General features: G+C 29.0%; 2 protein-coding genes across 3 annotated transcripts in view; both read right to left on the bottom strand.

Annotated features, from left to right (window-relative positions):
- Nucleotides 1-1548: 1548 nt before the first annotated feature.
- On the bottom strand, nucleotides 1549-6532 carry LOC146529668 (uncharacterized). The gene is made up of 4 exons (XM_085202417.1): nucleotides 6095-6532; nucleotides 4440-5933; nucleotides 3343-4104; nucleotides 1549-2656 (listed from the first exon to the last, which is right to left on the bottom strand). Exons 1-4 carry the CDS (start codon nucleotides 6162-6164, stop codon nucleotides 1683-1685), a joined length of 3300 nt encoding a protein of 1099 aa, XP_085058543.1. The 5' UTR covers nucleotides 6165-6532; the 3' UTR covers nucleotides 1549-1682.
- A 1277-nt stretch (nucleotides 6533-7809) lies between these two features.
- Nep3 (M13 family metallopeptidase neprilysin 3) overlaps nucleotides 7810-13646 on the bottom strand; it is a 39655-nt gene continuing 33818 nt past the window's right edge. For both annotated transcript variants that reach the window (XM_085202132.1, XM_085202130.1), the window contains one exon: nucleotides 7810-13606. In XM_085202132.1, coding sequence (XP_085058258.1) covers nucleotides 13430-13606 — 177 coding nt within the window. In that variant the 3' untranslated portion in view covers nucleotides 7810-13429. The remainder of the gene's footprint in view (nucleotides 13607-13646) is intronic.

Below are 13646 nucleotides of genomic sequence, written 5' to 3' on the forward strand. Positions count from 1 at the left end.
TTACCACGGTACCAAAATGTAGAAATTAAAATATGAAATAGGGAATCGAACCTACGACCCGTCGCGTTTGCAGTTGCACGCTTCTGCCCCGGCGCCACGACTGGACTATATTAAGTTTATAAATTAGATAGTATATAAAAGTCAACGTAAGTATTGTGTGTTCATTTGGAAAAATTTATAGCGCTAGTGTCAGAGGTTTAATTATTTTCACATGCTAACGTATTGATAGCCGTAATGGGATTAACTGATAGGTCGGAACCTTGGCCCAACCAACGAAGTGGTGATGTCTCACGGTGGTAACTTACGATTGATCTAAAGATTATACATATTTAAATATAAATTGTGAGTAAATAAGTTCTTATATAGTTGACGCGACAGAGCAAGGAGAATTAAATATTTAGTGTGTATCTTAGGAAAACTCAGTATATTACGTGGTACCGAGCAGGATGGTAAAACTAAATTTATTAGGTATTCTAAGACAACCAGCAAATACTTATGTACATACACGTAGATAAATTTCATAACTAATAGAATATACATATTAAAGATATAACACATACTGGAAGCCTCAAGTACGTAGTAACCTCTTATACTTTTAGGCACAGCATGCTACAGCATGCTCGAAGGACCAAATCTTTAGAAGGAAAATTTCCTTCAAAACTTAGATTGAAATCGAACCTAATAACGGTATATGGTCTACTATTCATATTAATACCATCTATAGCAGTGCGGTAATAAGATTATCAGGCCGAGACCTTGGGCTGTTTCTACAGTATTGAAAACGGTATTACTTTGAGGGTTGAGGGTGAACTTTACTGAGCATACTTAAAGGTTCTATTGTGCCCTTTGTATGTCTCGTGTTTAAGATCATATTTAGTTTAGTTATACGTAAATCTAGATAGAACTGCTTTTGTACATATTTATATAACTTGACGTCTAATTGTGGACTAAGCTCGTATAGGTACTTACATTTACACCCGTCAAAATATTATTATATCTTAATGGTCTATCCTGAAAAAGAGAGCGGAAATCTAGTGTCAATTTACTCCGTTTCCCAATTCCCGGCCAACTATTAAGATGTTGTGTGTTGCGTAGCGGAACTCAATGCCCCAATTATCTGGTTACCAGAGAGAGGAATTGAAAATAATTCGCTCTGCCAAGTGTAGTGGGAATCGAAACCACGACAAGCACAGACTAATAAGAAGTCTATAGATTTTCATTTATGGATCTTAAACTAACTGAATATAACATTTGTTTATTTCCTTTAAAAATCACATGTACTCTACCAACTATGTACTATGTACTTATTGTATACACAAATAAAAAGGGTTATTAACTTTTATGGATTTTAAATATTGTAAGGACAATATATAAAAAATGTGCCTTTTATAAGAAAATATAATAGTATACTCGAATTATTATAGTCTTTTACATTTATTGTAAAGAAATCAGCATAATATGCTAACCGTAAAATTTCTTAGTATTTTTGATACGACACCATCAGTTAAGTTGTTATTACAGCCGTAATAGTAACGAAAACAAGTAAAATACCAAATGAACTAAAGCAGAAGGATTTTGACGCTTTAGCTTCAGTTTATTGTATCAAGTAACGCTATATAGAGTTTATACATTATTTTTAAAAATCATTAAGTTAAATCTTAAACCAAATTAACAATTAAAGTTCAAGCAATACTATTCTTCTTTCCCGTCCCATAAATTCTTTGACACAGATTATAAAACTTCCAATTGTTCAATTCTTCTGGATTCTCCTTAACCATTGTTCTGTATTCAGATCTTATTTCTAACATTTTTTTGGAACAAACTAAAGCACTTTTTTTCAAAATGTCGGACGCCTCCATCCATAAATAACTTCTAACGAATTTAGGATTTTTGAATTTATCCAAATGAGCTAAATACCACGTTAATAATCTTTCTATTTCGACGTCGGACCAATTTTCGTTCTCATTTTCTAATAAAGGCTCGTCTTTTTGTATCGAATCCTTTAATATAGTTTCTTTTGTCAATATTTCTGATAAAATATTTTTATAAGGACTTAAGGAGTCCATATTAAATGTTTGTTTTAGATAATTAATTTTACTGTATATTTTATTCACTGGTTCACAAATAAACTTAGCTAATTCTGTCCAAAGATATTTCTGCTCGAATTTAGGACTTAGGAAATCTTCTAAATTTTGTAAATAATATCTTAGAGCTTTTTCGACTTTATCATCTGACATTTGTACGTCTTCGTAAATATCTCCTAAACTATCATCTTTGATAGTTCTAACCAATTTCGGCTTAAATTTGAGGATTTTTTCAATCAAATTTGAATATGGCGTTTTATTTTTATTAAGTCTGTATTGGTTTTTTAATTTTAAATATATTTTTTTGCATGACAGTGGTGTTTTCTCGTCTAATTTTGAAGCTATTTCTGTCCACATATCTCTCAAGTTAATTTCTGTATCTGTGTGTGTTTTTAGGTATTTAAGATATTGTATTAACAATTGTTTTTTACTTCGTCTATTCCATTTAGTTATAACTGTTTGTTTTTCCGTGGTTTCTTGTACAGGACTTTCTTCTTGTTCTTGGATAATAATTTGTGCGTTATTTATATCTTCGTCTTCTGGTATCACTATTATACATTGGAAGTCATCATCTGAAAAATATATATATGTATTTAATTTTATTTATATATAAATTTATATATTCTCTAATAATTATTATTTTTTGGATGCTATCTAATAGCTATCTCAATATGATATTTTATTAAGTGGTATTAACATACTACGTTAGTACATACGTATAATCTAATATCTAAGGTAGAAGGAACCTAGTTTTATGACACTCCAATCCCCACTTTACAATTTTCTAAACAATTTGATGCTGAGTGACGAAGTTCGACAGAAGCCACAATTTGACAACTTGAGAGGGAAAATGAAATGAAAGTGATTTAAAAACAATCATTCATCCACGTGGAACTCACAACCATCACATTTACAGTCAGACGCTGTGCTAACTTCAGTACTGTTAACAAATCATGACAGCCCTAAAGTTGGTTGCAGATGGCTGGTTGTGAATTCCACTCAACTAAGTGAATTATTTATTTAAATATTTATATTTCCATTTCTTCGCTCTGGTGTCGTGTCAAAGGGTGGCGTTGCTTGCCGCCAACACGCAATGCTTCCAGAAGCGGGGAACACTAGGTTCCCTCTGCCTACTCTGCCGTGTGCGGGATACCGCGTGTATCGAGTAACCAAGGGGCAAAAATTCATAAAGCTTACTTCAGGGCGACCATATTGTACTAAGTAGAACAAAATTTTATTTACTTCTACTGAAACTTACCTTCCTGTACTTCATTCTTCACAACACTATCATAATCACTATTGTTATCGACTTCCATTGTTTCAAGCACTTCTGTATTTTCGATCAATTCATTATTTCTATAAATATCATCTATCATATTAAAATATTTCCACGACACTTTAACATCTGGGTTTCTAGACTTCATGGTTTTTAATTTACGATAAGATTTTCTAAGTTCTAGAAATTTCTCACAACAACTGTTCTCAGTTCTTCCCAAATCATGTGCTAATTTTGTCCATTTGCCTTTTCTCTCTACATCATCACACAATTCGTAATAATTTTGGTTGAAATAATTAATTAAATGCTTAATTTCTTTTGCTGCCCAATCTTCTGGATCGTCGGAGTCCATTTTACCGTTTTTTAATTTCGACTTTATAGCTCTGTAACCGAAAACTTTTTTACATATACTGTAATATGGCCATAAAATGGGCATTTCCGGTTTATTTATCTCCCTTTGAACGTAACTTGTGTAAACTTGTTTGAAATTTCTGAACCTATGTGCACATTCTGTGGCCGAAATGCCTATTTGCCGCGATAATATTTCCCAGAGAGCTAACTTCTTTTGTTGGGACGATGCGAATTTATCTTTATTTTTTAGATAATATTCTAAAATTTTAAAAGCTTTGGTATCACCGCTACGTTTTTTTGAACGTTTCGCGAATCCTCGCTCGTCGTAAGAATCTTCGTCGTCGGTTCCGTCCATGAGTTTTTCGTCAGTGTCACGGATGGTTATTTTTTTTACTGAAATTGATAACAAATTTATATTAGCATAGATATGTGTATAAATGATTTATGACTTCTAAAATTTTTAAGTAACAAATGATAACTATCTAATCGATAGTAAGATATTGTGTTATCATATACTTTTCTATAATTTAAAATTAAAATTTTAAGTAAGCACATTGTGGAAAAGTTATTTCAAAATAATACTTTCTCCAGTCTAATATAGCTGAATAAGCGATAACTTAAAATTCGCAAAGTTAACAGTATGATGCATTTCAAAAAAGAAAATCAAAGTACTTATTAAGCTATTGTCTATGTTTGCTGTAAATTAATAGAAATAAAAAGAAAATTACCTCCAATTTTACTAGACTTGTTAACTTGACTCAGCCCTTTCAATCTCTCATAGCCGTCCAGTAAATTGGTATCCATGCCATAATCAAATATACGATCAAACAAATCTATATAGCGCCAGTCTATTTGCATGTCTGGGTCTTCTTTTTTATCATCTAAAATAGTTTTATACAGAGAAGTTAAATCATTCCATTGTTTCTTACATGAGTCAACACTTCTATGTAGTTTCTTTGCTAAAGCGGCCCAACATACATAATAACATACTGAATCTTTCAACATATCTATATTCTCATATAAATATTGCACTAATTCATCAATTTGCTCTGTTTTCCAAATATCTGTGTCACGTTTTGTGGGATTTTCTACTTCATTCTCAACTTCTTTGGCTATTATATTGTCAAAGAGAATGGCCAGAGGCACTCTTTCAACTAAATTGTAATCACCTTCAATTAACTGATCAAAATGAGCTCTCTTAAGCTCTTCAAACTTTTTTCTACAAATTTCAGGTTTTTTATTTAATAATCTACCAACTTCTTGCCATAGAAACTTATTTGGAACAGAAGGGTCTTGAAAGTCATGTAAACAGTCAAAATAATATTTAACTAGAAATGTTTTTTCTGTAACATTAAAAGCATTCTCATCGTGTATTGTTGGTAGAGTATCTTCATTGTTTTCTACGAATCTATGTTGAAACTCTTCATCTTCACCAAAAATTTTATCAAAATATTTAATGTACGGCCAATTAACACTTTCAGGGCCTGTTTCTTTTCTTTTATATACCATTCTTATATAATGCTGTTTGAAATTTAGGAAACGCTTATGCCAATAATCTACGTCTACCTCTCCCAGATCCATAGCAATGGCCTCCCATAAGCCTTTTTGTGAGTTACTGTGTTTTTGAAAGAAATTCTTATGTTTTATGTATAAATTTAGCATAGTTTCTACTTTTTCATCTTTGTTTTGGCTGGAATTAACCTTTTTTACAACTAAAATGCCATCTTTACTTACAACATTCTGTGTAGGCATACTTAAAGTCACAGATTCCTCAGCCGGTTTGTTTAAGCACATTTGAACAAAAGTATCGTTGTGAAATGCTTGATGACACAAATCATACATTGACCAATTGATAAAGGTTCCATTTTGACTATCTACACGCAACTGTGCATACTTTCTCTTTAAAGTTCTAAGCTTTACTTCACATGATAATGGTTGTCTATCTGTTAACATAGTTTTACATGCAACTGCCCATAAATGTACTTTTTTAGTAGTTCCACTTAAAAATGTTTCTTTATTGTCAAGGTAAAAAATTATAAGACGTCTTATTTCCTCATCATCCCATACTTCATTGACAATGTCTTCGGAAGCTTGAGTGATATCTAGTTCTTCAGTGGAATCACCTTCTCCAATATCTTCTTCTACAATATATTTTTCAGGAAGTACCTCTATGTTGTTCATCTCTGTGGTTTCCAAAACACTAGCATCTAAGCCTTGATGTTCTGTAATAAATAATAAGTTCTTTTTATATAAAAATATATATTAAAATAATAATATTTAATAATATAGTAATTTATTTAAAGAATCAAAAATATGAAAATAATAGTGAATAAGATATTATATTTTTATAAATACGTTATTTTTTATTTAACATTTTTCTTACCATCAACATAAAATAACAGTATATCTCCATTAGGCTGCACTTCAGTTTTAACAACAATTTGGTTTTCCATATTGAAAGCCTTATTTCCTAATTGTGTAACACTGAACCAAAACCGATTTAATTTTACAGTAAGCTTAAAATAGAATATTTTCCTCCTTTTTTATATAAAATAACGAATATATCTTATTTTCATTACAATGAAATAATATTAATCATTTCCGTACATATCTTAATTTAAGGAATTTTCATTGTTTTCCCAAAAAGTTAACGCGTAATTGCGTAAATAAACGTAATTATTAGTAAATAACAAATTTGAATTAAAGTTTTGATGTTTTGACATTCCCGGTTAAAAATCGGAAATTTCGAAAACACTGTAAAAGCGCAGCAATGCTTTAATTTTATCACGAGTCACTAGTGTTCGTCCGCCATTTTGTGAAACAAAACATATTGTACATAGATAAAAAATGTTTATTATATGTGACATCTAATGTCAAGTTGCATATTTTATAAGCGGCAATTTTAAACAAAAGTTTTTTTAAATAACATGATTCACCTTTTATTATGTCTATCAAAGAAAGAATATTTTGTAATGATATTTTAACCTACGTTTTGATTTTAATATGATATTTTTATATCATATTAAGAACAAAATGTTATCAAATTTATACCAAACAAGCAATTTATTAGATAAATAAGTAAAAATGTTTTAATCATTACTTAAAATCGATAAAATAAGCGTTTATTTTATATTGTTTAATTGAAATTTAATTTGCTTCCCGCATATAAACATAAGTACGAGCAATTTTTAGTAATACTAAACTAAGTATATCTAATTTCATTTAGATAACATTCTATGCTAGCTTTTCGTTAAAAGTAGGCATAAATATGAATATAAAATCAATTAATTCCATTTTTTGTAGTTATAAGCCAAAATCGCGTTAAATGTAGAACACACGTTATGTTTCACATCTACACTTTCTTTTGTAATATGTTTTTAGTCAAAATTTGGAAGACTAAAGATTATTAATACTAGACTTTTTTAAGGAGTTATTATTTTTACTACGTTATTTTTATTACTAGGAGTACAGGGTCAGTTCAAAGCTAATGAGCGACACATGAATAATGTACCCATATTATTTTTTGGCCAATACTACAGTACGGTCACAGCAGTGGCGTAGCTAGAGGGGTGCGAGCGGTGCGGTCGCACCGGGCATCAAAGTCGACGATCACTTTGTTTTTTTTTAGACCTTAGACATTTTTAAAGGGCATCAAGTCCCCTAAGCCGCACCGGGCACCAAATACCCTAGCTACGCCACTGGGTCACAGAGTCGTGGCCGCCGTGATGTTAGCAGTACATTGCTACGCAGATTTGACTTTTCGATCCTTCTTAGTTCTTACATCTGACTATTATCTTACATAGTATCACAAGCGCAAAAGTTCAGAAATACTAACTTCAGGGCGGCCACGACGGGCGGTAATTAAATTTTGCTGTTGTGTGATTTTATTATTTTTCCTTTTTGCTGAATGCAAATAGCTTAGTATTTATTGTTACAGATTATATAAATTGAAAATAAAAACATATATATAAACTAAGTAAGCTACCTTTTTAAGAAGGTATAATTTGTAAAAATAATAAATATAGTATTTTTTTTTCACTAAACTGAAAATGGAAATTGAAATATAAATAATGTAAGGGTAATAAAACAGCTTCACAGTTTACTTAAAAACACAAATTTAATGAACTAACATTGAATTTACACAATCAGTCAGAAATAAATAGTACTTATAACATAATTTTTGATCGAAAAATACAAAAACCGTACAGTAGTTTTCCAAACAAAAAACGTTACAATAAATTTGTGGAACCATTAGGGAAACAAAACTTACAAATATATACCTTAAAACAACCATTATTTGGACTTTTGATATAATGAATTTGTTTATAAAGTAAATAATATTCAGTAGTGAGGTAGAGACTCGATTATCCAGTCCTTAGTTATAAGAGTTCGTGATCATCCAGACAACCAATTTTGGGAATTGTTGAAAACCAAACTTTGAAAGTAGCTTGGAGTAGTAATTAAACATTCGAAATTATTGTTTTAAAATGTAATTGTTCAAATAAACCTAGATTCTCCTAGAATAATTTCATTTCTTTATAAAAAGCACAGTCAATTGCTTATTTTTCCCTTATTCAATTATTTAAAAGTAATATTAATGTTGACAATGACCGGTAAATCGTGTCCCCACTGCATCAGATTTCTCCAGTTTTTTTATATCCAGGATGTTTACTTTACATGCTTTTGTAAATTTTCTTTGTATATTAACTCTTAATAATATTTCTAAATAACAGTGTTTATGTTAATATGAAACAGACATAGAAATAAGTTTTGCAAAATTAAAATCAGTATACAAATACATAATATATGTTACACAATTCTTAATTACTTTTGATTAAATATATGACTAGCTCTATGTTATTATAAAGAGTTATTTTTATACTAAAAATCATAAATAATAAAAAGTCTCACTGGATTTGAACCTACATTTTCTATCAAACACAATATGATTTTTTAACTTTTAACTTTTGTGAAGGAGGAAAGTTATTAAATTGTCGACATAATTTTAATTTTTTTATTATTTATAACCCTTAGTTATTTATATATTTATAGCGATCGCAAATATATATTTTGCTTAATTATCTAAATATACGAATTCCTAATACTGTTAAAAATTTGTAATTTGAAATGTATGACAAGAATTAAAGATATGTATGGATAAACTTTTTTTTCAATGCATATGTACATATATATAAACATAATAAGCCATATATAAAGTTATATATATAAACATAATAAGCCATATACTTCTAAGTATAGTGTAAGCCATGACGCCTTGAGGCACCGCCTGTAGGTTTGATCCTCACTCGGCGGAAAGCTCATATTCAGCCTCGCTCTACCATTCAAAGCGCGGCGTTAACTTCCACCACATAATATACAATGTCTCAAAAAATTGGGCGTGCATGGAAATGGTGTTTTAACTCTATTTATGTTTTTTTTTATAATTATGGCACAGCTTTGCGTTATACGAAAAGCGAAAACGGAACTCTATGGTTTGTTAAAATACTAGAAAATTATATATCGTTTTCCTCAAAGACTATATTAGGTATACACGACTTATTATACATATATTTTAAACATGTATGTATATGTTTGTGAACGGTACTAGCTACTAAATGCTTTAAAACATAGGATGAACATTCGGTCTTTAATGAACCTATTACTAACTTGCACACTATTTAGAATATGATTTAGGTTTGCATATTTCTAATCATTATATAAATACATCACATTTAATATTTTAATTAGGATATAATAAAATATAATTAAAATGTAAGTAACAACTAAAAAGCATAACTAACATTTAAATAATAGCTCTAAAACTGTATTATAAAATTGTTGCCATTTTAAAAAATAATTGTCTGCAACTATATATTATAAAACTTTTGTTAAAAATATTTTAAATACTTACTGATAATTATTTTATTGTGTCAAATATATTAGAATAAAAGTTGATTTTTATTGTCAACCTCTTTCAAATCGCAACTACTTTGTTGAAAAAACCCTATTTATGAGATTCAATATATGTATGTATAAAAGCCAAATATCTATATATATAAAAGGACTTGTCCTCACTGACTGAGGTAAGACGTACGCACAGCCGTAACCGCTAATGGTAGAAACTTGATATTTGGACAAATGTTTACTTTCGTAATCTGGACATCCACTAAGAAGGGATTTTGTAAAATTTTAATCCTAAAGGGGTGAAATAGGGGTTGAAAGTTTGTATGGAAAAAAATTTAAATCGCCACCGATTTTTATAAAATTTGAAATTTAGATTTATAAAAGTATTTAATTGAACACGTATTTCATCGTTTTCTGGAATTCTCCCCTTAAGGGTGCAAATAAGGGGTTGAAAGTTTGTATAGATTTTTTTTAAATCGGCTCCAATTTTTATAAAATTTGAAATTCAGACTCTTAAAAGTATTTAATTAAACACATGTTTCATGGTTTTCTAGAATTCTTCCCTTAAGGGTGCAAATAAGGGGTTGAAAATTTGTATGGAAGGATCTTTAAAACTTGAAATTTATACTCTTAAAAATATTTAATTGAACATGTGTTTCATGGTTTTCTAGAATTCACCCCCTAAGGGTGCAAATAAGGGGTTGAACGTTTGTATGGAAAAATGTTTAAATCATCACCGATTTTTATAAAATTTTAAATTTAGACTCTTAAACATATTTCATTGAAAACATGTTTCGTGGTTTATTAGAATTCACCCCTAATTACGCAAGCGAAGCTGCGCGCGTCCGCTAGTTAGTATATATTTGGATATGATACTTTCTGTAATATTTAGCTCTAATATATATCCAATTGCTTATTTAAATATACAAAGTGTCAAATCAATATTATAAGTAACTCCAATATATCCTGCATTTGAATTTTATTGTGGGATGTTACGGATGCTTTGCATCGGGATATGGATATCCGAAGATATAATATACTGTTACGATTCCCGTTACAGATTTTATAATGGGATCCAATCCAATTCAAATTACTTCGGATTATTCATTATTTTCCAATAATATTGTTACATTATAAAATTTATTGTCTAAAGAATCTATTGTTTACAAATATTTTTTACATCTTGTATTTTAGTATTTTGTGATAGGTACTTGTTATTTATTTTTTGAGTAACCAAACTTTTTATGGGTACTTTGTGCCAATAGTGGGCCAAGTAAAAAATCTATCACAACTGGTAATAATTAGGCTCCGCCCATATCTAAAACTACCCTAAATATTCACATCTGATACGGTTCCGGTTACGAAACTCCGTAACATCCCTCAAAGTCGTGCAAAGCTTTTTTTCCATATACAATGAAAATATTTAATAATACACAATATATCACATAAAACTATAGTATAATCTACATCTAAACTGTATAATACTATGTATAAATTATTTTAACGCATAAGTTTAATAATATATTATTAATAAATTTAATAGTAATATATTATAAACTTTTATTTGTGGAAGGCAAATTAGTGTTAATATAGTGTGGTTGGTCCTTTTAAAATGAACTCTTATTAAATTTAAATTATTGTGAAAAATGTTTTAAATATTTATAGGAAGCTTAATAGACACTTAAGGGTTATAAATTAAATAATAAGTACACCTAACATTGAAGTTGATAAAAATCTTATAGCATAAAAAATGCGTAAACAACTTGACAAGCAATTTGTTTGCATCATAAAAGAAATTTAATAATTATTTTGATGTAATTTATAAATTTGATGCCGTTATGACGCAACGGAATAGCGTCTGAATGTAAACGTGACCGTTGTAGGTTCAATTCACACCCAGAAAAAATAATTATTTTTACTTCCTAGCTATGATAACAAGACAGACCGCTGCATTGCCATCCGCCATTCAACACGCAATGTCTCGAAAGAGAGGACATGGGGAACTGAGTGCTAACATTAGGTTTCCCATGACTATTATGGGATACAGCATTTAGATTAGGAACAATATTTTTTTGTGTTTATTCACTTATTTGCCAATTACATAGGATATTCCTTTTACTTTGTCAAGTTTTTCACGCCCAGTAAAAAAGCTTTAGTCTGTAATATATAATTTATTCTTATATATATTATAAATTACTTTTATCAATTCAATATAACAAAGGATGATTTTGATTGGATTTGGATTGTTCATATATCTTTACAACCTTTCTATGCTTTTTATTTCAACAACTATAATCGTCTAGTTATTGTTTTTAAGCATTAAGTAAAATTGTTCTTTTTGTTTGTTATATTTTTAACATACATATTTTAGATGGAGAACTTTGGTATAAAATAAAAATTATGATTAATTAAATCGGTAAGGACAAAGGTTTATCATTTACCCTAATTAGCTAATAATTAAAAATGGTACATATATTTAAATTTAGAAATATACTACAAATTCATATACAAAGTCATTCATTCATTATATGAACTTTTAGTATATACTAATAATATATAATATGTATGTACAGTACGACCAATGCGTTGGGGCCGCCTAGAAATTAAATCTGATTCTGAGCATTGTAAAATAGTCAAAAACAAGAAAAATCGTAAAATTATATCTGCGCAGCCATCAACAGACAACTTCGGCCAGCCGTCTGTGGCCACAACTCGTTGACCATGCTATACGTATTTTTTCATTATTATTTGCACGCATATGGTTTATTGTTTTGTTTTTAGTATAAAATTACAAACTATTATATACCCGTTTTGAACATCGCTAAGCTCTTAAAATTTAACATTAAAATTTTATATAATTGAAACATAGATCAGTAACCTTTGGCACTTATTGTACTTTTCTAAAAAAAAATAAAGTGGTTGTAAATTCAATCCCTACTCAGTGTAATAATTAAATTTATTTTAATTACGCCGAAGGCAAAACACAGCGTTGAGTTCTGCCACCCAATATGCTTTACCTCTAAACTTGGTGAAACTTGATATTAAGTGTCTTAACACTCCATTTTCTTATAATAATAAAAAAATTACTAAAACCAAAGTCTATGTTATCAATTCGTAAAAATGTAGTCCAATTATGATAAACATAGCTTAGCCAAAGCGTTATTTACAATTTTTTAAAATAAATACACCTACATAATAATACTTGCTTAAGTCTCAAAATTTTACAATTTTTGCTTAACAGGTTTTAATAGAACTTTCTAGAATGTTAATTTTGACTTGATGTTGTGTTCATTGTGTTATTTGTTGGTTATAATGCCTTTAAATGGCTTTTATCCATTAAATACTTTTGTACTTTCATTAATTAATGATTTATAAAATAATTATTGTTGTATAAAATAAATAATAATTATTGTTAATTTTGTTTAACATGTGTATTAATAATTTTTTACTTATGTATTATTTTTAATACTTTTATTATGTGTTTTATTCTAGACTTAAGCAAGTTTCTATAGTATAATATTTCTGCAATTAATACATTTTTCAAAAATGCCTTTTTTTATATATTTCAAAGCAATTTCTTGGGACTTTATATCGTCTTAGAATAAAAGTGTCTTAACTCAGATTTCTCATTAAAATTTTATGTTTATTACTTTGTTGTTGTTTTAGTTTGTAACCTTAAATAGTATTTTTTTTAGGTTTAAGTCATATTGTAGTCAAATGATATCCAATAACAAGCGATTTGTGAGTCCAGCCACTTTCATACTAAGATATACAATATTATATATACAAATATAAGCTTTATAATAGTAAAAAATTACCAAATAACACATTTGTCAATAGGATTCATTTTTGTTCCAGATTTACAGTTGAATTCTTGTGAAAAATCAGGTAAATTTGAAATGGGTCCGATCACTCTGTATTTAGCTACTGTGTGATCATCTTTCTCTATTTGCATTTTAGTTGATTCCTTTGTCATCGCTGAACACCATACCTAAGGAATAAATTAAATTAATAATAAAAACGTTCAAATA

The sequence above is a fragment of the Heliconius melpomene genome, chromosome 18 (assembly GCF_056956725.1).
Source record: "Heliconius melpomene rosina isolate 202511_hmr_F chromosome 18, ASM5695672v1, whole genome shotgun sequence".
Classification (NCBI taxonomy): domain Eukaryota; kingdom Metazoa; phylum Arthropoda; class Insecta; order Lepidoptera; family Nymphalidae; genus Heliconius; species Heliconius melpomene.

What these genes read in the sequence shown, in the direction of transcription:
- LOC146529668 (XM_085202417.1), bottom strand. Translation starts at nt 6,164, where the DNA reads ATGGAAAACCAAATTGTTGTTAAAACTGAAGTGCAGCCTAATGGAGAT. An exon ending in ACTGTTATTTTATGTTGATG is followed by an intron (nt 5,934 to 6,094) that starts GTAAGAAAAATG and finishes TATTTATTACAG; the next exon opens with AACATCAAGGCTTAGATGCT. An exon ending in CAAGTCTAGTAAAATTGGAG is followed by an intron (nt 4,105 to 4,439) that starts GTAATTTTCTTT and finishes TATCAATTTCAG; the next exon opens with TAAAAAAAATAACCATCCGT.